At 34.8% G+C, this 24856-nt stretch overlaps 2 protein-coding genes across 2 annotated transcripts in view; one reads left to right on the top strand and one right to left on the bottom strand.

The window, feature by feature from the left end:
• LOC136039563 (large ribosomal subunit protein eL24-like) overlaps positions 1 to 12456 on the bottom strand; it is a 126417-nt gene extending 113961 nt beyond the window's left edge. The window contains exon 1 of the mRNA XM_065723414.1: positions 12451 to 12456. Within this exon, the coding sequence (XP_065579486.1) occupies positions 12451 to 12455 (5 nt within the window). The 5' untranslated portion in view covers position 12456. The remainder of the gene's footprint in view (positions 1 to 12450) is intronic.
• LOC136039548 (lambda-crystallin homolog) lies at positions 1022 to 24377 on the top strand. Its single transcript, XM_065723382.1, has 7 exons — positions 1022 to 1197; positions 2755 to 2836; positions 6977 to 7082; positions 9595 to 9722; positions 11184 to 11431; positions 14038 to 14180; positions 24035 to 24377. The coding sequence occupies exons 1-7, from the start codon at positions 1166 to 1168 to the stop codon at positions 24250 to 24252; spliced, it is 957 nt and encodes a 318-aa protein (XP_065579454.1). The 5' UTR covers positions 1022 to 1165; the 3' UTR covers positions 24253 to 24377.
• The last annotated feature ends 479 nt before the right edge of the window (positions 24378 to 24856 follow it).

Genomic DNA, 24856 nt, shown 5'->3' with positions numbered 1-24856 from the left:
GAGGGATTTGTATTCATAAGAATTGAAAACAGGCGTGATTTTTGTCTTCTATTCAGCAGAAGCCACTCTGAACCCCATCCTGTAGATTTCATTGAATATAAAACATATATTAATCCATTAATTACTTAAAAGAATCTTTTCATGTTTATTTTGTTGTAAACGTTTGTTTTTGTTTTAATAAATGCATATCATGGTCATTTATAAAAATAAAAGGTTTTCGTTTTATTATATCAAAAATAAAAAGTCTTAAATCACGAATCAACACAACCAGAAGTGTTTCCATTAGTTTTGCCTTAATGGACGCTCTCTTGGCCCTGTTTACATGCCCTGAAATTTTTAAGTGGATCAGCGGATACAACCGAATTTTTACCTTTAAGCAATTGGCAATTAATATATTTACTGATCTAACCCTAGGGTCTGCGATGGGAGGGAGGGATACCATCCCCAAAACCACATTTAATAGACATTTTAATAATTTTAAACGAATGGCGGCCTAAAAGTGCTTGTCCGGTATTGTGTGCTTACGAGGACCTGTGTAGCAAAACAAAAGGTCAGAAGAAGGTTCTGGTTGTCCTTAAATTGAATTTGGCCCTTAAATTGGGCACTAGAAATCGGATTTATTTATTTATTAACACACAAGATGAAACGTGTGGCCACTTTCTGCCGTGACTCGTAAAAAAAAATGAAATCGTCTGTTGACAGACAAATACAGGAGAAAAATCACTACCCTTGGATCTAAAATGAAGCTTTTAAAACTTTTTACAGATATAGGCTTCAGAGAGGTCCTTAGTAATTTTTTTTTGATTATTTACAACAAAAATTCAGAAACTATCATCACTTATCCTTGAGGAGCTGATACTTTTTTTCAGAGACCCGGGCTCATCAAAACACTTATCGTCCTTTGAGCCTATTCCTTGAGATCAGTTGGAAATTATAGTAACAAAAACAAACTTTGGTAACGTTTGTTGTGTTTTTTCTTTATCCGTGAGGTCCTTATTTCCCTAATTCGTTGCATACAATAAACTTCATTCATGCAATTTACGCCATCTAAAAAAAAATAAGTTGATTGTGGATAAACATACTTACAATTGTTTTGTTGTTAGATCAAGGAATGTAAGCAAATCTCAAAGGAATACAAGAAAAAACATTTGTACCAGAAAGTGAAATGGAGGAAGAAAAAGTTGCAATAATTGGGAGGTATTTATTCACCCTCAATTGTAACTTGTATGCTATGCCATCTATTAGCTTCTTTATTGTATGCCGTAATTACCTCAATCCCATCTCCATTCAATATGTTGGACTTGCGTCCAAACAGCCGCTCACCCCTATTTTTAATGGTACTAGATACAATCCTAGGCTATATATATATATATATATATATATATATATATATATATATATATATATATATATATATATATATATATATATATATGTATATATATATATATATATATATATATATATATATATATATATATATATATATATATATATATATATATATATATATATATATATATATATATATATATATATATATATATATATATATATATAGCCTAGGGTTGTATCTAGTACCATTTATATATATATATATATATATATATATATATATATATATATATATATATATATATATAGCCTAGGGTTGTATCTATAGCCATTTATATATATATATATATATATATATATATATATATATATATATAGCCTAGGGTTGTATCTAGTACCATATATATATATATATATATATATATATATATATATATATATATATATATATATATATATATATATATATCATAGAATTCTGTTACAGCTCATACCATAGGAGTTCTTGGCTCTTAGCTCTTCTTGCCTCGTCACAAGTGGCATATGAGCTCTTGTTTTCGAGGGGGCGGAATACCTTTGGGAAAGCTTACAGTCGAAAACCAAAAATGTCAATGGTTTTGAAAGTTAGATAAGAAACATTTCATTAATTAATAGCTAGACAGACTTGTGCAACAAGTCTTCCTCGGTATTAATCAACAAGTCTGCCTCGTTTGTTGATGCGTAAGAAGCTGAGTTCAAAGCTGGGTAGGTTCTGAGTTCTGACAGAAGCCAGGTCCTTCAGGCCACATTCATCGATAGAGTCTAAAAGCTTTTTTTGTTATTTTTCACTGCAAAGTTTAATTTTCATTCTCTAAATTGTGTTATTTCATATAGTTGTACCTATGCTAATTTCTAATAAAATGTTAACATTTACTGCCCGCATACTTTTGACCAACCCTATATATTGGTTAAACTAATATAGCAGCTTCGGCAGGGATTTCAATTAGCAAAGGTTTCTATGGTCATCACAGACGCTATTTGAAGGAGGACCAGGGGTGGCCCTAATCTTTAGGATAAAAATTATCTTAGATTTTGTGCGAAAAAGAAGAGGACTTCCTGAAAATTGGGTAAAATATGTGGTAGTTTTGTGGCATATTCCTCTTTTCCCCTTAGAAAGTTTTTGTTTTATCTAATTCGCTAATTTTTGACCCATGAAAACAGAAATACTGTCAATGGTTCCACCCATGATGCAGCATAAAATTTGACGTTTCTTCTCATCACCACGCATCATTAGTTTAGAACAATTTTATTTGTTCTTATTACTTAAAAACAGTTTGTTTTTGTTATTTCTGTTTCCTTTCTATCCTCCAACACGATCCATTATTTACTTACTTTACTTTGGTTAAGAGTTAGAAGTAAATAATGATTATTTTGTTTCAGTGGTTTGATTGGGAGAAGCTGGGCAATGCTGTTTGCAAGTGCAGGAATGAGAGTTAGATTATTTGACACACAAAAAACACAGGTAATAACTTACGTCTTATTAGAAAAATAACAAATAAAAATCGTTAAATTGCTACCTGTGGTGTTCTAGTTGCTGTAACTAGTGTCCCAATTTTTCCCTACTAGAATGTAAGAACTATATTAGTTTAATTAATTGTTCATTTAATTTTAAGGCATGGATTCATGAAAACGTAGGGAGGGGTAATGTATTTTCGAAAATCTGGGGGATATTTTTTTTCAATGAAAATACCAAAAATAGATGCTCTTAACAATCTAGAGAGAAGATAGCAACAGACCAATCTCTACCCCTTCCTCCGTGCTTCCGCATCCGCGTGTCTCTCCTCCCTTACTGCATCCCTTCCCCCAATTGAAGCCTCTGTACCAAAGCCCTAGCTATTATCCTTTAGCAGAGACTCTCAAGCTTTGCCCATTGTAAAGATCTACAAGCCCTCAATGTATTATCTTTGTAATTAATTTTTCTTTGTGTACCCACTTGATTGGGAATTAAAAATTTTAGTGCCCTTTTTAAGAGTCAAAAGTGATTGGAAGGAAACCAGCCCCTCCCCCTCAACGTCATCAGATCAGAATTTTGAGAAATCTTTTTTTTTTCAAAACAGGCGAAAGACCCAACAAATGTACCACCGGAGAGGGTATAACCCCCACAGCCCCTTATTTAAGGGCGTAAACAATGCAAGACGACAGTTGTTTATATATAAATTTTGTAATAGAAAAATGAGAACTGGTTGCGAGGCTGCGTCTAGAGGGGTTTGAGGGTTCGACCTCCCTTGAAATTTTTCTCTGACTCGCAAAAGGGTGACGAAAATACATAGAAACGAATTGTTGATACGTTTTTTGTAAGTTTTTTATTGTAACCCCCCTCCAGGGAAAACAATCCTGGATCTGCCCTTTGCTGGTTGTATAATGGAAATGTTAGTCGAAGTCTTTTCCGTAACTCCCGAGCAACTAAGACAATTTTAACGTGTGCCACCTATAACTATCAAGAGTAGAGGAGTAGAATAGAGAGGAAAAACTAGATTGCTTACAGAAACACCGGAAAAGGAGAACCTAGAGTAATGGTTGAAAATATAAAAAGATCTAAGAAGAAAGTTGTCCTAACCCTTCCGAAGAAAGTAAGAAGACCGAGGGGAGGCTGATCGGGGTGAAGGTAGTGAGGACGAGTTACAAGAATGGCATGGATGACACTGAATGGCAGTGCTGATGGATCTCTACATCTTGGAGAAAACGAACCAAACGATGTCTTTGAAATGTAAATTTCGTAGCCGCTGATGACTTCTGTGCTTGTGAAATTTGTCGCCAGAAAAATTGGACGTGTAATAGAAATTGGTGATGATGATGTGAAGATGATGTTTCTAAAAAAAATTGGGACAAGAAAAGTTCGTTCTTCCTGATCCCGTGGACTCGGCTTCAGTTTCAAAATATGATATTGTCTTGAAGCTTCCTTGGCCAGTTTTGACAGGTGGTACAATAAAAGCTGCGATAGCTCTTGGCTTCCACTTTGATTTTTTCGAGTTTAACAATCGCTAAAGAAGTTTTGTATTAAGAGTTTTACTAACAATTGAAGGTCTTATTACGATATCACAAGCTGTCCGAAACAACCCATGGCATACCCGAAACTTTACCTAGGACAGATTGCCGAAGATTGTCCTTTTCGGCCAACCGTCGAGGGCTAAGTGGAAAGTAGGTCGTCCTCGTCTAGGGTGGGAGGACGTCGTAAATAAAGATTTATCGGAAATGAGAACTTCCTGGGAGTGTTTAGAGAGGGAGGCTTTGAATAGATTGGGATGGAGGAGGAACTTGCGTAGCTGTGTCGGCCTCAGGCGGCTTGGTACTGCGGTGAGTTGTTTGTAGCAGCAGTAGTAGCTACAACAACTAGCGTATTGACATTTTGATCGGAAAATGCATATAATAATATGTTTAAAAAAAGTAGTCAATACTATGTTGACCTATGAATAGATATGGTGAAAAAATTGCTTGAGGGAATGAAGACCCTATTTCTGTTTAAGATGGCGTAACCAATACATTGTTGGGTTGAGCACATAAAGCGTTATGTTAGTATCAGAAAGATCTGTATAAGCAAGTATTTATTTTGAAGGATATTTTCACATGTGGGAAATTTTAAAGAAAACACATAAAATAGACGGGTTATGTAAATTATTATAAATGCGGGAGCAATTTTGTAATCCGAGACCACTTCCCTTGCCGGAGCACAGTTTTACCTGCTCTGCCGACAGCCTACCCAGTACCCATATGTTGATGGGTAGTGACCGATTAAGAGTGTGTTCGAACATACAAAGATTATGCATCGGGCAAGCCCGAATACTTATACTAAACGTCACGAGACGTAAATGGCGTCAGAGGTTAGGAGTATATCTACTTGAAACGGTCTGGATTAATTGTCGGATAATTTACACCTGCTGTGCTTACTCCAAATAGTGCAGGATAAGTAGCGTCATATGTGAAAAACATTTAATCTTATCCAAAACAAAACTAAATATATTTAAAATTACGTGCAGAGAAGAAAAACGAACATTAATTATGAAATATGAGTCGCCTCCGAGGATTCATAAATATGCTATATTTATAGTAAAGGACATGGGATTAATGCTGTTATTCGCCTAGTTGTCCATAGCATTTCAGTTGAGTAAGGGATGTTCGAACGCAAGATAAGTATATGCACCACATTTCGGCTGGAACAGACTGCCTACCTCCTGTTGTTAGGTATTGATGCAGGAAACGGGCTGGACGCAACATGCTGGGTCGCAACAAACAATTGCAGTTTAGGTTTTTTGGAAAGTGAAGTTGGGAGAGTAACACTAGTCTTTACCGAATGCACATACCACATACTTCATTTTTAATCGGTTGGTGTATAAACTTTAAGTGTTTCTTTCTTTCTGTAGCTAATTTGTTTATTTGCGCTTAAAATAAACAAAAAACTGACCACCAGTATTGAACTCGCCTGTTATCCTCCCTATAGTTGCTTCTGAAAAGTAGTTACAACCAAATGTTAAGGTTTTCATGTAATCACCCGTTGTTTGTGGCTTGAAAAACCGCATTGATTACCGTAGATTATCAAGATGGTAGTAGACTTTCTGTCAGCATTAGCATCAATTGTCACTAATGTCATCATTTTATTTGTTTTATTCACCTTTTTGATTAATTGAGAATCTGAGTTGATAAAATTGCAGGATTTACTGGAAGGGAACGAGGTCTCGGTAGGTGGAGATTTCTTGGGTGCCATATCAGTATTTCCATCTTCTCTCATTTTCCCCATTCTTACATAGTATATGAAAAGAAAAATAAGGCAAGTAATAGCAAATGACGCTTAAGTCAAGTGTTTATGGACTTGCTCGCTATATGTACATCAGTAGCGCAGAGCAAGGATCAGGTACGATGTTGTACCATAACGTTATACACAAATTTACAGCTAAGTATTAGCCAAGGGGCATATAGGCAATTTTTAAGACATACCGTCATTCAGACATTCAATTGACTAGGTCAGGTATATGCCCAGAGGGCTGCTAGTTTAAACCCCACTCTCGAACTAACTGTTTCTTTTAAAACTTCCAGGTAATTGCCCTATCGTCTGTTAGTCTGATCAATAGACGATTTCTCGGTTCTACAAGATCCTACTCATTGAGTACATATGAGGAAATGAGCACGTTCAATTGAGCGCTTATGCTGCTCAGCTGTAAACGATATATTCTGTTTTAATGAATCTACTCGACTCTATACGATCCGCTCTATCTACTCATTGAGCTCGTGCTAGGAAGTGAACTCATTCAATTATCTTATTGATTTTCATCATCATTTTCTGAATTTAATAACGAGCCCCTAAACGGCGGTGCGAAGCACTGATGTTACGCATAATATTCACCAAGACACTCTTCTCAATTATTTTACCGACTCGCCAAAAAATATTGCAGGAGATGTTCCCATTCTCTATTTCTACGCATGGTTGTTCTGGTTTGAGCATAACATAAAAGCCGTGTTTCATCAAATAATATTACAAAATCACTAAGGGAATGAGGTGCACGGTGAGTGGGCGAAGTAGACTGCCTCATTGAATTGCTCATGAACAAATTCCATGATATAATCTTCATCTTGGTTTGAATATATTTCTCTTTTTGTATTTTTTTTTAAGGTGGACTCTGCTCTGCAAGATATCCAGGAACAGCTTGAAAACCTTCAACAGATCGGAATGTTGAGAGGTGCACTGGCTGCACAAGAACAGCTAGCTCTTATATCAGGTACCTGGTTCTCATTTCCTAAGTTTTTACCGAGCCACTTCATATGAATGGGTTGTTGTAGAAACTTCGAAGGGGCTCAATCAGCTCTAGTGCCCTATTTAAGAGTCATCAGTGGTTGGAGGTAGGCTAGCCTCCTTCCACAACCTTTTTGTCTGCCCCCTCCAAGGAAAAAATATTTGATCAGAATTTAAAACAACAATTTTTCTCGGTATTAAGTTGAAATTTGGAGGGAATCTTGAGGGGTGTAAAGCTAACCTGTAGAACCATATGCATATTATTATAAGGCGACACTTTCTGGGAATGTTGATCTAAATCAAAATGTACATGTGGAAGCATCTTATGAAAAATAACGTATCAGTACCATCACTGGATCGACTTAGAGTGTGAAATTGAAACTTTCTGGGTATTATAAGAAGGATGTTGAACTAACCAGAAGGCACTATTTGCATACTACTTCTACTAGTGCTACTGCTGCTACTATTATTACTTAAGCTAAGGGTATAAGCCTGGGACTTTCAGGGAATATTGGGATGCTGAATTAAATCAAAGCACACTATGTGCATTCAGGTTGTGAAAAAGTCGTATCAGCAGATCGCAGGAACGGCTTAGAGTGCTTCTACTTTCAGGACAGTTTGAGAAGGATGTTGAGCTAACCAGACACACTACGTGCATACTACTACTATAACAACTACCACCACTACTGCTTCAACTACTACAACTACTGCTTCAACTACTACAACTACTGTGACTGTCACCGTAACTACTTGTTACTGGGACTGTGAATACTTGTGGCTGCTACAACTTGCGACAGTGACTGTTTACGACTATGACTACTTGCAATTCGGCTACTTGGCACTACGACAGCTTGTGACTACGACTGCTTGTGACTGAGACGTGACAACTCGCGAAACGTCGCCATTCCAACTACTTTCACCTCTGACTGCAATTAGTCGTGACTGTGAGTGCGACTACTTTCTGCGATAGCGACTGTAACTACTTGTGATTGCAGCTACTTTCAACTGCAACTATGTATGACTGCGACTACTTGTATTTGTAGCTGTAACTACTTGTGATTGCAATTGCGACTACTTATGACTGCGACTAGCCGTGACTGTAATTGCTTGCAACTGCGACTGCAACTACTTACGATTGAGACTACTTGTAACTCCTACTACCTGTGACTACGACTTCTAATACTTCCGACTGAAATTACTTGCATCTGCAACTACTTAAGACTGCGACTACTTGCGACTGTAAATACACGCAACTGTAACAACTTGTGACTGCAAATAGTTTTGACTACAACTACTTGTGACTGTGATTGTAGCTCATTCCTAAATCAGGTACAAATGACGAACTTCTCTCAATAAACCGTCTTTTTCATATGCCTTTTTAAAGTTTTTGGTTACTATGGCCCAGGGTTCGTTCTTTACTAACCATGCTTTCCTCTGCCTATTTGTAGTTAATTTCAAAAAATGGGTATTTTTTTCCTTTCCTGTGTTGAGCACTGAGAACGGTTTGGTGGAAGTACTTGAGAAGTATCTGCTTTGTGTTTTCGCTTTTGCCTCATTTTTAACTGGCTAAAATCACTCTCGCTTCTTGTTTTTTTTTTTTTTTTTTTTAACCTCATGTTTTGCCAGCGTGGTCTTAGATTATAAATGCTTGAAGCATATAAGCCCTCCCTTCTTTATTTTAAAAGTCAAGTACCATAGCATTGTAAGAAATCTTATTTAAGGCATATCTTGACAGATTTATAAAAATTACATTTCATGTGAATAATATATCACACACAGCAAAAAGCCTTCGGTTTTTTCTTAGCCGGAACTAGTTAAGAACAAACCCCAGAGAATCTGGCAGCAGATTCGCATAAATATGACACAATGTCCCAGACAAGCAATTTTTCAAAAGGTAAGCATGTAAGATTATCTTGCCAAAAGACATGTCTTGCATCATGTTTATATGAAAACGCAGTTTTGTCCAAAAATTGCGTTTCATTTTATTGACAGTATGTTTGCAATATTTACTAAAAGCACTAGATGCAGCAATATCCTTTCAAACGAACCCCTAAACGGTTCTCTGTGATGTTGCAATGCCCCTCTAGCAGTGAAAAAGAAAACAAAACGCTATGTATTAAAGGGTTGTCGGTAATGGTGATTCCAATCCTATATTTTTGGTCTCACGGTATTTTCAAAGGTTTTCAAGGTATTTTCTAAATTCTCAGAAATTGGTTTTCAAAATAATATTTAACCATTAAGATTAGTAGTGGTAATAGTTATCATTCTTGAATCGGCAACAAATGCCAATTGTTTCTCACTAGTCAGTTTTTGAACGCGTTTTTAATTTTCAGTTACAATAGGTCATCGCTCGTTCTTCACTAGTGAGATGAAATTTGTCCAACAGTTACTGAAATTACTGAAGTTATCCTATCTTTTTTTTTTGGAGTCGATACTGTTGGAAACTTTTTACTTCATTACTTTAACTTAGCTACTGAAGTTATCGCTTCTTTTTTTAGGAGGCGATACTGTCGAAAACTGTATCAAAGGAGCCATTCATGTTCAAGAGTGTATTCCGGAGAATTTGGAGTTGAAGAAAGTAGTATGGTCTGCCATTGATTCTTTCGTTTCCATTGCGAAACCAAACGTAAGTTTTAACGTCCTGGTGGTTTATTAATGTTTTTTTTCTTCAAAGCTGTTGCTCGACAGAGGGAACAAGACGTCAACATTGCTAGTCTTCTCCAGAGTAGCCATTTGTGGTTAAGATCAGCAAGATCAGCTATATATCAATTCAACAGGCTTTGTGCTACAAGATAGAATACGTCTAGAACACGTTTCGATTTATTCCACTCTTTTAATGAAAAGCAGGTCTATGTACAAAATAAGTTTTTCGGCATCAAAGATAATGCAAAAAAAGAATGATATAACAAAAGCTCTATATTCTAAATATTTCAAGGGAAAAAAGAAGATACGACACATTCTGGAAAAAAAAAAAAATTTCAAGCCTATTGAGAATTGAGTAAGGTACGAGAAAAGGAATTAAGTCAATCGATTGAGGGAAATGTATTAAGACAGTAGGCTATGAAGCGGCATTATATAAAACCATATACAACCTTTTCAATCACTCCACAAGAGATGTGTTCAAAATAGTTACATTTGGATCAAGAGTCAGGTGCTAAGCCACCCAGGGAAGAAAAAAGGAAACTGGAAATTTCAAATCTTTCTACGGTTCGCTTTTCCAAAGCAAAAAAGGAAAGAAAATATGAATAAGAGTAAAAAAGAACTAGACAAGAAAGGTTTTGCAAAGAACTCTCCGATTTGGAAAAAAAAGTGTTAGTACTTTTCTAAATTTAGATAGAGAAAAATCTCCAGAGAAAGAAGAAATAGAATTATGGAATTGTCTAAGCAAGAGAATCATAATAAGATAAAATTGTATTGAAACAGAATTAAACCAAACTAAATAGAATTAAGAGTCAGACCCAAAGTCATAATTGGTGTAAAATATTGATATGACTGATCCCGTCTTGAATTGATATTTGATAGTTATTTCTATTCAAGATATTGTCTTAAAGTTCTTTGATTGTATTAGGAGATATTCCAAAGGGTATGGTTAACTTAAAAGAGCGGAAACTGGTGCCAGTGTCAGAAAAAAACATCAATGCCATCTATTGTTTGGCGACACTTGACGTTTTTCCTCAGGAACTGAGATCAGGCATTTATTACTGCACTAATTTTATCAACTACACAAATTAAATTAGTTGTTCTCATTATTACTCTGAAAAAAATATCAAGTGCTGGCAAACGCTATATGGCATTGAGTTTTTTTGTCGACACGCACGCCAGTTTCCACTCTTGTAAGTGATCCACACTCTTCAATATATTCTTTCAGAGAGCAATAGAGCAATGACTCTCTTTACTTCTGTACGCAGTATTTATTCATGTTAAAAACCAAAATAAGACTATCCTTTTCTTAGATATAATACTGATAACGCTTAAATAGAGGCTAAAAACCATTGTTTAAAGGCAAACATGCATAAGGATGATTTTGATTGAAGTTACCACAGCTTGTATTAATATTTAAGCTACTAAATAGGGCTTTTATCTTAAGGTAACACTTGCTTCTTCCACAAGCTGTATTGTTCCATCAAAATTCTCAGAAGAGCTTCAGAATAGGAGTCGTGTGTTTGTGGCGCATCCTGTGAACCCGCCGTACTATGTCCCTCTTGTTGAACTTGTGCCAGCACCTTGGACTGACCCTGATGTCATGGTCCGAGCCAGAGCTCTCATGGAGCGCATTGGGCAGTCGCCTGTAACCCTTACTAAGGAAATGCCAGGATTTGCATTAAATAGAATTCAGTAAGTTCTTTGATTCTTTACTTTTAGAATTATCACAAACAGAAGAAACTTTTAAAAAATATAATAATTTCAACAGGACACAAAACAGATTAAATTGAACAATTTATTAAAAGAAGGAAATTAATTTGAAACAGATATGCAATTTTTCCCGAAATCAGACAAACTCAACATAAATATGCTATTGCGGGAACAGACACACGCCCTCAATACTTTGTTGCCATACGTGGAGCGTAAAAGGAGGCCTTGAGTACGTAGCTTGAACGAGGGGAACTAAACTGTGACCATCTATGTTCTGTTAGTCCATGAACGTGAGTATTAATATGCACATCACGTTAGAATATATTATTTGTTTGCTCATATAAGAAATATATAAATATTCGTCATCTATATTTTCTTCATAGAGTTCCGCCTGGTTTTGATTCGAAGTAATCGAACTATAAAAAATGCAATTCTATATTATTTTAGCCAGTAACCAAGAAATGCACATTAAAATCTATATTTTGATATTTAGGTGGCATGGGTCAAGCACGAACCCCTGCTTCTTACTGAAAACTACACACTGGTCGAAAGTTAGATATGAACTTAGGTTTTTTTTTTTTATCGAGTTGAAACCAGAGAAAGATTAGAGGAGGGTGGAAGCAAAAACATACTTCCGTTGAACAAATCCAGCGTGCAAACACAAATTCACATGGATACTAGATTTTCATCCAGCTTGCTTCCTCGTGAAAATGGCCTCGTATCACAAGCGATCGAATTGTTATACATAAAAGCGATTATAGGTTCAATTGTAGGTTATAAATTTGAATGTAGAGATTGAATTATCTCGTTGAATAAAGATGACGGCAGAATGTGGTTGAGACTAAATGATATAAATCTGCCCATCTAAAAGCGAATTGATATGTAGCATATCATTCTTTCCCGGACTGAAAGACATCGCCACGACAAAGCCTGAATGTAAAAAATCCTTGCACAATTGTAACTAGAAGTAATGTATAAATTAAGAAAATTTCAGATAAAACTTCATATCTTAACACTAATAATGACAAAATTCTCATAGCACATATATATCCTTCTTTATTCCATCGACTTAACCTACTTGCAGAATAAGCAAATATTTAGTTGCACCTTAGACCTGATCTAACCTCTAATCACCCTTAAAAGATTACTGTAAATTTTGTGACTCATACTTCTGGATAGCGAAAAACACCGAAATCTTAATTTCAATTTTTCTAAGGATTTCGTAGTTTTTAGAATTATAAAACCTAAAAAAAGTAGCGGCTTATAAGGGCTAACAGTGCATGACTAAATTTTCACAAACATGATAGTGTTCTGGGGCCCAGTTCATAAATTCCTTTGTGACTGTGAGGTCGCATTTTGGACGGTGAAATATTGGTCTTAATATTGTGTTCCCTTTTCGTAGTGTTCCTTAATATTCAATTTGTTTGCTTAATGAGTTACGTTAACTTGCTTGCGATTCTCACGAATTTTATGAATTTTTATACATAGGGTGTTATCTTTCCAGTTCGGCTATTTGTATCATTATTCTCTTTCTCTTCTGCACTGGATATTCATGCTACAATTTTAATTCAAAATACTCCTTCGGATTCTATGGATTCTTCGACTTCCTTAAACTTCATCCTAATTTAACTTTTTAGCCTCAAGAACGAAAATTATTCAAACCATCCAATATGCTTTTTATTCTTAAATGCTCTACTAGAAATAATATTTACAGAAATACTACTAGAAATACTACTAGAAATGCTCTCCGTAGGTTTTTAAGCTTGTAGCTTGAACAACATACGTATCTCTTACTTTTTTTTTATTTTGTGGACCCGTCGTCCAGTTTAGAAAACTATTTATCATGTGATTTGTCAATAAAAGATCTTGTCTTGTCTTGTGTGATATTTATCGCTTCTTGTCATTATGCTTTCGCCATTTCATGTTCTTCAAAACTCCACTTCCCTAACTTGTTCTAGTAGCTTAACAATAAAAGGCACAAATTTGAGACTTGCATCATTTTCATCTTCAAGCAGAAACACTTTATAAATTTGCACCAAATTATTTTCCCGCGGTAGCTGCAACCTAGTAAAAGCGAACAACGGCCCTTAGTAACCAAAAATCAAACAACGCGTTTAAGAAAAATTGGTAAGTAAAAAAAATTGCAGTTCTACTTGATTCAGGAATGGTAACTATTATCTAAATTATTTTTAATAGTAGAATGTATTTTTAGAAGAAATTTTAATCGCCGTGGCTAAAAACCCTATACACCAAATTTACAGTCCCCTGGCTTTAAAAACAAGGAAAATCAATTTTTTGAATAGGTTGCATTGATGTGTCCCTTTTTTTTTTAATTTTAAGAGGGCATTACCATAAACAACTGAAGCATTTTTATTCGCCACAGAAATTTGAATTAGGTTGAATCTTTTCAATTCAATTATTTGCAGTATTATTCGTTTTTTTCTTCAGTACTGGATATTCGTGCTGCATCTTTGGCAGAAAATCCTCATTTGTCTTTCGGCAAATTTCATTATTAAATTAAAATAAGTTAGAAAGTCGGGAATGACTAAATTATCGTCAATGTTGTTATTATTTAATGTTATTTTAAGGTATGCAATTTTAAATGAATGTTGGAATCTTGTTAATGACGGTGTTTTGACTGTGGCTGAAGTTGACACAGTTATGACTGATGGTCTTGGTCCTCGTTATGCCTTCATGGGACCCTTGGAAACAGCCCATCTCAACGCTGAAGGTGAGACAAAATATCATAATGAAATATATATTATCTATTGAATTGTAATGGCAAATTCATGTTCATATATTAATTTAAATCTATTCATTTGATATATATATATATATATATATATATATATATATATATATATATATATATATATATATATATATATATATATATATATACTAGCTGTTGGGATGGCGCTTCGCGCCAGCCCAACACCTAGTTGGTGGGGGCGCTTCGCCCCCCCAAGCCCCCACCCCGCGCGCGTAAGTTGTTACGCGCCATATTAGTTACCCGCCGTTGTAGTTGTGTCCCTGTGTCCCACCCGTGATATATATATATATATATATATATATATATATATATATATATATATATATATATTGTCAGGTTTACCGACTCTTGAACATGCAACATATAATTGTCCATGGGAAAAACAATCCGTATTCAGATCTATACCTCATGATTCTAATGATTACCCTTGAACTTTGTTGATGGTGATTGCTAATCGAACATTCTCTGTGTCCCCGTCGTCATTTATATATCCCCCTGTGCCCCCCGGCGTCCCCGTTGTAGTTGTGTCCCTGTGTCCCGGTCATTTATATTCCCTGTGTCCCGGTCGTCATTTGTGTCCCATTGTCCCAGTCTGTAATTTCTCTTTGAGTGTCCATATGAGGAAATAACTTTTTTTTGCTTTTTTTCTTTTTAATTTTTTTTTTGGTTTTTACCTTTTTTTAGCTTTTTTAGTTTTTTTTCTTTTTTCTTTTTAGTTTTTTTTTTGTATTTTTTAGTTTTTTTTTTATTTTTATTGTAATTATTTTAGTTCTCTTTTTCTCCTTTATTTTTCAGTTTTTTCCTTTTTAATTTTTTTTTAGTTTTGAGAATTTTTTTTGTTTTTTTCCTTTTTTCTTTTTAGTTTTTTTTTTTGGTTTTTACCTTTTTCTTTAGCTTTTTTATTGTTTTTTTTTAGTTTTTTTTTGTAGTTTTTACCTTTTTTTATTTTTTAGTTTTATTTTTCTCCTTCATTTTTCAGTTTTTTCCTTTTTTAGTTTTTTTTTCTTTGTTAGTTTTTAGTTTTTTACCTTTTTTTTAGTTTTTTTTGTTGATTTTACCTTTTTTTAGTTTTTTTTATTAGTTTTTCTTTTTTTTTCTTTTTAGTTCTTACCTTTTTTAGTTTTTTTTTCTTTTTTAGTTTTTAGTTTCTTACCTTTTTTTTAGCTTTTTTAGTTTTTTTCTTTTTAGTTTTTAAAGTCAAGGTTCGAGCCTGGAACCTCTCGAACCTAGAACTTGGAACATAACGCGTTACCAACTCAGCTACATCGGCTTGAATACTTTCGTTTTTGAATTGGTGTATGATAGAAATAATTCAGACGTCATATGGGGACAGACAGACTGACAGACAGACAGACCGACATATATATATATATATATATATATATATATATATATATATATATATATATATATATATATATATATATATATATATATATATATATATATATATATATATATATATATATATATATATATATATATATACTAACTGTTGGGGTGGCGCTGGGGACGTTTCGCGCCCTCCCCAAGCCCCCCCGCGCGCGTAAGTCATTACGCGCCATATTAGTTACGTGCCATTGTAGTTGTGTCCCTGTGATATATATATATATATATATATATATATATATATATATATATATATATATATATATATATATATATATATATATATATATATGTATATATATATATATATATATATATATATATATATATATATATATATATATATATATATATATATATATATATATATATATATATATATATATATATATATATATATATATATATATATATATATATATTTATATATATATATATATATGTTTTTAACTACGTAAAACTTGCGAATATACAACATTCTTCGATGTCCCATTGTATGTGCATTACCGACTCTTGAACATGCAACATATAATTGTCCATGGGAAAAACAATCCGTATTCAGATCTATACCTCATGATTCTAATGATTGCCCATGAGCTTTGTTGATGGTGATTGCTAATTGAGCATTCTCTGTGTCCCAGTCGTCATTTATATATCACCCTTTGCCCCCCAGCGTTCCCGTTGTAGTTGTGTCCCTGTGTCCCGGTCGTCATTTATATTCCCCGTGTCCCGGTCGTCATTTGTGTCCCGGTGTCCCAGTCTGTAATTTCTCGTTGAGTGTCCCGGTCGTTATTTATATTCCCTGTGTCCCGGTCGTCATTTGTGTCTTTTCCTTTTTTTCTTTTTTTTTTAGTTTTTTAGTTTTTTTAGTTTTCTTTTTAGTTTTTAGCTTTGTAGTGTTTACTTTTTTTTAGCTTTTTTTTCTTTTTTAGTTTTTACCTTTTATTAGTTTTTTTTTCTTTTTAGTTTTTTTTTATATTCCCTGTGTCCCGGTCGTCATTTGTGTCTTTTCCTTTTTTTCTTTTTTATTTTTTTTTTCTTTTTAGTTTTTTTGTAGTTTTTACCTTTTTTTTTGTTTTTTTTTTAGTTTTCAGTTTTTTCTTTTTAGTTTTTTTTTTTGTAGTTTTTACCCAGCCAAGGTTCGAACCTGCAACCTCTCGGACCTAGAAACTGGAACATAACGCGTTACCAACTCAGCTACTTCGGGCTTGAATACATTCGTTTTTGAATTGGTATATGATGAAATAATTCAGACGTCATATGCGGACAGACAGACAGACAGACATAACACACATACAGCTTATATATATATATATATATATATATATATATATATATATATATATATATATATATATATATATATATATATATATATATATATATATATATATATATATATATATACATATATATATATATATATATATATATATATATATATATATATATATATATATATATATATATATATATATATATATATATATATATATATATATATATATATATATATATATATATATATATATATATATATATATATATATATATATATATATATATATATATATATATATATATATATATATATATATATATATATATATATATATATATATATATATATATATATATATATATATATATATATATATATATATATATATATATATATATATATATATATATATATATATATATATATATATATATAACTTTCCGAGGTCTTCGGATTCTAAAACGAGTAAAAATTTATGCTTCAGTAGGCCTACTGATGTGCAAATCCAAATACTACTTACTCAGCCTCAGCATAATGTTCTAAGGATTTATTTGTATTTCATTATATTAAAATTTAGTTACTCATGACGTTATGTCTTGAACATATTTTGAAATAAAGTTACATGCTCCTGCACTAGAATTAATAGTGATTTTACCAGTCAGGCATGTACACAGAGGGGGGAGTGGTAGGATTCTTAGGTTAATGTCCCTCCAAAAAACTGACATCTCCTTCCTGAAATCTCTCACCTGTTCTGTAAAGGTTAACTATTTTTTACAGGGTCTTCGAATTCGATCCCCGTCCAAGAAGTAATCACCTGCATACATACCTTGGTACTATGTATTCTCAAACACTCTTTTGTTCCTGGGAAAGCATTTATATTTGAAAACTCTTTTTTTTTTAAAGAAAACTAACAGCTTCCCGGACGGGACACACAAATATGTTTGCAGTTTATATGTACCAAGGCTTATTTCTACTGTTTCATGGAGCCATATAATCGACCATGTAGATCTTGTCTGAATTCAGCTTATATGAGCGTGCAACTAATATATGAATTAGTATTATTATCAATAAGTTTGCATATTATTTTGGCTAGTGTCACAGTAACCTAAGAAGTGGAAATTAGGTGACTTTGTTCTATACATTTTGAATTCATCTCTGCCCTCTATTGCCCAATCCAAACCGTTTTAAATTCTTGTTAGTGAAGTAAGGGTGGTTGCTGGGGTCTTGACTGCTGAAAGCAGGGGAATATTATCTAGAATGCGCTTGTCTGAAACTGTTTTATAATCTAAGTAGATCTACGTTGCATGTGCAACGTGAGGTGTTGCGGCAACCTTTTTTTGGCTTCGCCAAGTAAGGTGTTGCGAGAGCAATAGTTCAGTTTTGTTTCCTCGCTTCGATTAAACGCTGAAGTTGTTAATCTGTAAGGATCTTAAAATAAATACTAGGTACACAAACTCGCAAAAGTTGCGAACCCTAATTGCAACTAGCGAAAGTTGCAAACCTCTCATCGCTTAAGATTATTGTAGCCTAACATCCGATTATTGCTTACAAGTCCCCTACATATCTTACCACTAGAACCAAATTGGTCTTATCATCAAATACACCAGAAACAAATAATAGGTACACCAAGTAAAAAAAGTTGCGAACCCCTCATTGCCGAAGATGATTATGAGCTAACAGCCGACTGTTGCTTAAAACTCCCCTATATGTCTCACAATTGGTATCGGATTGTCATCCAAAAAAATGGATGACATGTACTTTGATCAGCCCATCAAGAGCTATCGACTGTCGTCGAAAAAATCCATCTGTTTTAGTTCAAAAGTTGACTTTTTTGCCGTAGGCCAAGTTTCTAACGTCACCACTTAGAAAGGAGCTAAGGAGGAACTCTAATTTCTTTAGCAGTGAAGGAACTTTTAAAGTTTAAGAGGCACATCTGATACCATTTCTGTATTGGCCTATTTTTGGTTTCAGTATGTACCTTACTACTGAAGTTGTCAACCCCTTTAAACTTTCAAAGTGGTATATCTCATGAAGGAATTTTTCTACCAAAAAATGGATGACATAGACTTTGATCAGCTCATCAAGAGCTATCAACTGCACTAAAAAAAAATATCTATCTGTCTTAGTTCAAAAGTTGACTTTTTTGCCATAGGCCAAGTTTGTAACGTCATCACTTAGAAAGGAGCAAATGATAAACTCTATTTTCTTTAGCAATGATAGAACTTTTAAAGTTTAAGAGGCACATCTGATACCATTTCTCCACCGTAATCCCAATTGCGAAAAACCAAATGATAAACTCCGCTGAAATGACGAACAGAAATGGGTACGAATAATAGATGGCAGCTCTTTCGATCCCCACTTTTTTGTTTCTGTAAATTTTTCTATTTATCACTCAAAGAAGATATATTGGCTGTGGGGCCGAGTAACTGCCGCATATATTTAACATTTATAGATTTTGGTCTATCTTCAATTTGAAACTAGTGCCTGCCTGCTTGCCTGCTAAAACGAAGCTTTCCACTCGAAACCAGAAACATGGTTTGATGAAGCAAAAGCTTGACTACATAAAATCAGATAGTTCTCTCTGACATAGGCTATAAAATTCCAAGTCACTTCACACACTACAGGTTCTGGCTCAAGAACAAGTAAAAACCATCCTTTTTGGCCCCAGGCAAGAGTTCTACGAAGCTTTCCAAAATGCAAATTCATATTCATCAATCCGGCCTAAGGTCCACACTTTCCGTAAAAACCGCAGAGGTTAAGCCCTTACCACTTTCTAGGAGTAAGCTCAAATCGGGATGCTAGGGAAAAAAAAAAAAAAAAAAAAAAAAAAAAAGTGTTGCTCTCGCAACACAACAAAACAGAAAAATGTGCTTAAGTTTTCAGGGCTGAAGTTCGCTGTCTGATGCCTGACAACTTCAACGGGGAGCTCACTCTGAGAGTTCTGATGGATTTTCTTGTTCACAGTATACTATAATAATAATTATTATTATTTATTGGAAAACCCGCCATACAAAGAAAGAAAAAGACAGAGCAATAAACGAAAGAAAAATAATAATAATAATAAGAAATACACACTAAGCGCGAAATAAACACTAGAAAAAAACCCATAACAAACACATCTTAACTACTAGGCCAGTACCGACGACCAAGGACGGTTCAAGTTCGTCAAACATGAATTATAAGCACGAATTTGCTTTTCCATAGCTTTAATGGTGTCAGCAATGCTGAATTTTCTAACAAGATAAGAGTTGCGGATCCAAGGGGGAAAGCGTAAAAGGTACTTTACGAACCGGAAGTAAACTGAACAAATTTTGACTTGTCAGATTTTATGAGCATTTTCCAAAACGGCGATACGTACAGATAATATTGTAGAGTGACAGAGTTAAAGCGTTTTGGAAGAAGACGGTGGTTGAAGTGTAACTTATTCGTTACGAAAGAATCATATGATAACCCAACTCTACGTTCATTGTGAGCAATTATTATTTATCACGTGTGCATTATTGACGGAGCAATGGAAAGACTGAGGTAGGTGATATGATCTACTGGCTTAATCCTACTATTTTCGAGAGGAATACCCCTAGGCGACGTTTGCTTCTAGTTGAAGAATGCAACTTTGGACTTTTCAGCATTGAACCGGAGACCTAGTTTTGCATACTCAGATTGTAGCTTTGCGAAAATTGCTAATGCGCTGGATGGTGTTGCTCAAATTCAGAATGTCGTCTGCACATTATGTCGTCTGCACAGACGATAAATTCAAAATGTCGTCTTCACTATCTCTCTCACGAGAGATAAATCAAGACTGGTAAAGATGAAAGATGTGGGAACAAGTAACTGTGCATAAAGAACTCGGTTATTGAAAAGTGAAGGGGAAGAAACAGCACCTTGACGAGTACTTTTTTCGACGTTGACAAAAATATCAGGGGCTGGAGCTTAAGCTTGAGATCCGTCAGCCTTAGATAATGAAATACTTTGCTGATACACACTAACCTTGTTTCTCAAAAGAGAAATATTAAAGCTTTAAGATTTTTATGAAGCAAAATCAACTCCAAAGCAAAAATAATATTTCTTAACTGTTGTCATAAGTTGTAAAACCGCTGTTTGTAATTTTATGCACATAAGGGATGTTTAGCATCAAAAGCAAGCAATTACGCAGAGTTGAAGGGAGCCCCTCCAAAAAAAACAAAATTCTAACTATTTTTCTGTAATTTTCGTGATTTTTCAGATAATTCATCTATGTCTGCGTTTTTTAACCCTCTCCTCCCCAGAATAGACTTCTGCTTACGTGCCTGAATTGAATCTACATTATATATAAAAAACATTGCTTGATACTGCATTAGGTGCTACTTCTTAGGATATCGTGTTAGATTTCCATGTTTCTTACGAAAAAGAAATTAAATACATGACAGCAGACACCTTGGTCTAGTATTTTCTATTCTACGGTATACAGTTTTAAAATGTAAGCCAAAACAGCACTCCTATATTATCGCCTATTCACCTAAAGCTCTTATCACATTTGCAACCAATTTTGGTATCCTAGTCATAAAATTCTGCCGGACGGGATTCAGCCAATTTTATAAACGTAATTGTACATCTCGTTCGCTTTGAATCTACTCCACCACGAGTTAATCCGATATGTGCTTGGATAAGTTAGTAACCCCAAGCCAGTTCAGAGTCAAACTGGGTTTTTCAACTTCTATTTGGCTTGTGGCGTGGGCTAGTGTTACTGCACTCGCTGTTTATTTTTTTGTCCTAGTTTGTGCATCTAATCCTGTGACCCATCATCCGTATAACTCTGATCCAAAATGAGCCAGTGCTTCGCTTATAACTGTCAGAAAATTTGAATGCCCACTCCGTGCACTGTGCTAAGTCATAAAACAAGAGCTAAGAGCTCAAATGGCACTTGTGACGAGGCAAGAAGAGCTAAGAGCCAAGAGCTCATATGGTATGAGCTCTAAAAAAAATTCTAAGAATCCATAGATTGATTTAAAAGGAAAATCAGAGGCTTAATGCCGGTCGGGATTTAAAATAAGAGCTCTGAGTCACGATGTCTTTCTAAATATCAAAACTCATTAAGATCCGATCACCCACCCATAAGTTATAAATAGCCTAGCTCATTTTTTCTAATTTTGCTTCTCTCTTTAGCCCTCCAGATGGTCGAATCTGGGAAAACGACTTTATCAAGTCAATTTGTGCAGCTCCCTGACACGCGTACCAATTTTCATCGTCCTAGCACGTCCAGAAGCACCAAACTTGCCAAAGCACTGAACCCCCCCAACTCCCCCAAAGAGAGTGAATCCAACACGGTTACGTCAATGTATCTACGTTTACGTATCTACGACATTTGCTTATTCTATCCACCAAGCTTCATCCCGATTCCTGCACTCTGAGCGTTTTCCAAGATTTCCCATTTCCCCCTCCAACTCCCCCAATGTCAACAGATTTGGTCGGGATTTGAAGTAAGAACTCTGAGACATGGATTCCTTCTAAATATCAAATTTCATTAAGATCCGGTCACCCGTTCTTAAGTTAAAAATACCTCAATTTTTCCAGATTTTCCAAATTAACATCCCCCAGCTCCTCCAAAGAGAATGGATCCGTTCCACTTACGTCAATCACGTATCTAGAACTTTTGCTTATTCTTCCCATCAAGTTTCATCCCGATCTCTCCACTCTAAGCGTTTTCCAACTCCACCAACTCCACCAAAGAGAGTGAATCCGGTCCGGTTATGTCAGTCACGTATCTTAGACTTGTTTTTATTCTTCCCATCCAGCTTCATCCTGATCTCTCTGCTTTAAGTATGTTCTAAGATTTCCGGTCCCCCCGCCCAACTGCCCCCCCCCCACAATGATGCTGGATCCGGTTGGGATTTAAAATAAGAGGTCTGAGTTATGAGGTCCTTCTAAATATGAAATTTCATGAAGGTCCGATCACTCCTTCGTAAGTCCCCCCAATACAGCGGATCCGTTCCTATTATGTCAATCACGTATCTAAGACTTCTGCTTATTTTTCCCACCAAGTTTCATCCCGATCCCTCCACTCTAAGTGTTGTCCATGATTTCAGGTTCCCCCCAAACTCTCCCCAATGTCACCAGATCCGGTCGGTATTTAAAATAAGAGCTTTGAGACACGATATCCTTCTAAATGTCAAATTTCATTGAGATCCGATCACCCGTTCGTAAGTTAAAAATACTTCATTTTTTATAATTTTCAGAATTAACCGCCCCCCCCCCCCCAACTACTCCAAAGAGACCGGGTCAGTCCCGGTTATGTCAGTCATGTATCTAGGACTTTTGCTTATTTTTCTCACCAAGTTTCATTCCGATCCTTCCACTCTTAAGTGTTTTCCAAGATTTTAGGTTTCCCCCTCCTAACTCCCCCCCCCAATGTCACCAGATCCGGTCGGAATTTAAAATAAGAGCTCTGAGACACGATATCCTTCCAATCAGCAAATTTCATTAAGATCTGATCAACCGTTCGTAAGTTAAAAATACTTCAATTTTTCTATTTTTTTCGAATTAACTGCCCCCCCCCCAGATGGTCAAATCGGAAAAACGACCATTTCTAATTCAATCTGGTCCAGTCCCCGATACACCTGCCTTCGTCGTCCTAGCTTACCTGGAATTGCCTAAAGTAGCAAAACCGGGATCGACAGATAGAGAGACCGACAGAACTTGCGATTGCTATATGTCACTTGGTTAATACCAAGTGCCATAAAAAATTATTAAATATTTTATGATCTTCGCAAGCCTTACTAATTCCGAGACATATGCTATCGTTTTCTCATTCAAACAACCAGTTTTACTTCTAATTTTATTTGACTGCATTTTTTTATGAATTCCATTTCTAAGCTTACCGTAAAATTTTTATAGGTGACTACAATCTAATTCTAAAGAGCAATCCTGTTGTAGCACAATGGATTGTTGCGCTGCTTGTCATCACAGGGTTCGGGTTTCGATCCCCACCGCAGTAAGGTTGGGCGACAAGCTTCTTACTTGTTTTTGTAAAAAAAAAGACCCAGCAATGGAAAGATCGATTCGACGCCCTATGTGTGAGTAATGGCTCTAACTTCATAACTTCATATCCTTTTTTGTAATTCTAAAAAGTAACCAAATTCTACTATTCTATATATACTTGTTTTAGGTATGCTTAATTATTGCGAAAGATACTCAAAAACAATACACGATGTCAGCAAGACTTTCAGTCCTGTTCCAGAGATGAGCGGACCCTCTGCTGAAGCAGTACATAAGCAACTCTCCGAAAAGGTCCCTCTAGAAAAATTAGCAGAAAGAAGACAGTGGAGGGACAAGATGCTTACCGCGTTGGCCAAGCTTAAAATGCAAATGAGGAAGAAGGAATAACATACTAACAAGCTTTAACGTATATCAATAATGGTTAAAATATATTAACAACTGGTCTATACTGATAAGTTTAAAAAAAAATAAAAAGGAACTGGGATGAATAAAATTATATTACTCAAATTAAAGCTCATGATAAGGGATGAAGGACCGTATACTTTATTTATTTATTATTTCTCATGGTAAGTTTATCCTGTTAATAACAGTTGGTTTTTACTTTGGGATAATTAAAAGTACAAATTATGACCGAGTAGGTAATTAAAAACTTTGCAGTATTTTTTCCAAACATTATAAACTAGGAAAGATGTTCAGATTGTGGTAGGGTTTGTGATAGGATGCAATGTTTACCACACTGTTTTGTAGCATACTTAGAGAACCTTAAACTCGGAATCCTTGTATAAACCAAAATACTTTAAAAGTCTTAGTAGATTTTAGAATGTGCCAGTTTTAGTTTTCATATAACATAAGTCCGGTTTGGTTGCGCTTTTTGATATTAAATGTAACGATATGTCTCTTTAAAAAAATGTCCGCAGAAGGTAAATCTTTATAAAACAGCGAAATTATCTGCTATCGGCATCTCAAATGATGCAACTAACTTCCTATTTTC

This window comes from Artemia franciscana, chromosome 2, assembly GCF_032884065.1.
Source record: "Artemia franciscana chromosome 2, ASM3288406v1, whole genome shotgun sequence".
Taxonomy (NCBI): domain Eukaryota; kingdom Metazoa; phylum Arthropoda; class Branchiopoda; order Anostraca; family Artemiidae; genus Artemia; species Artemia franciscana.
Note: the sequence above shows the minus strand (reverse complement) of the source record. Positions and strands in the feature narration are given on the sequence as shown.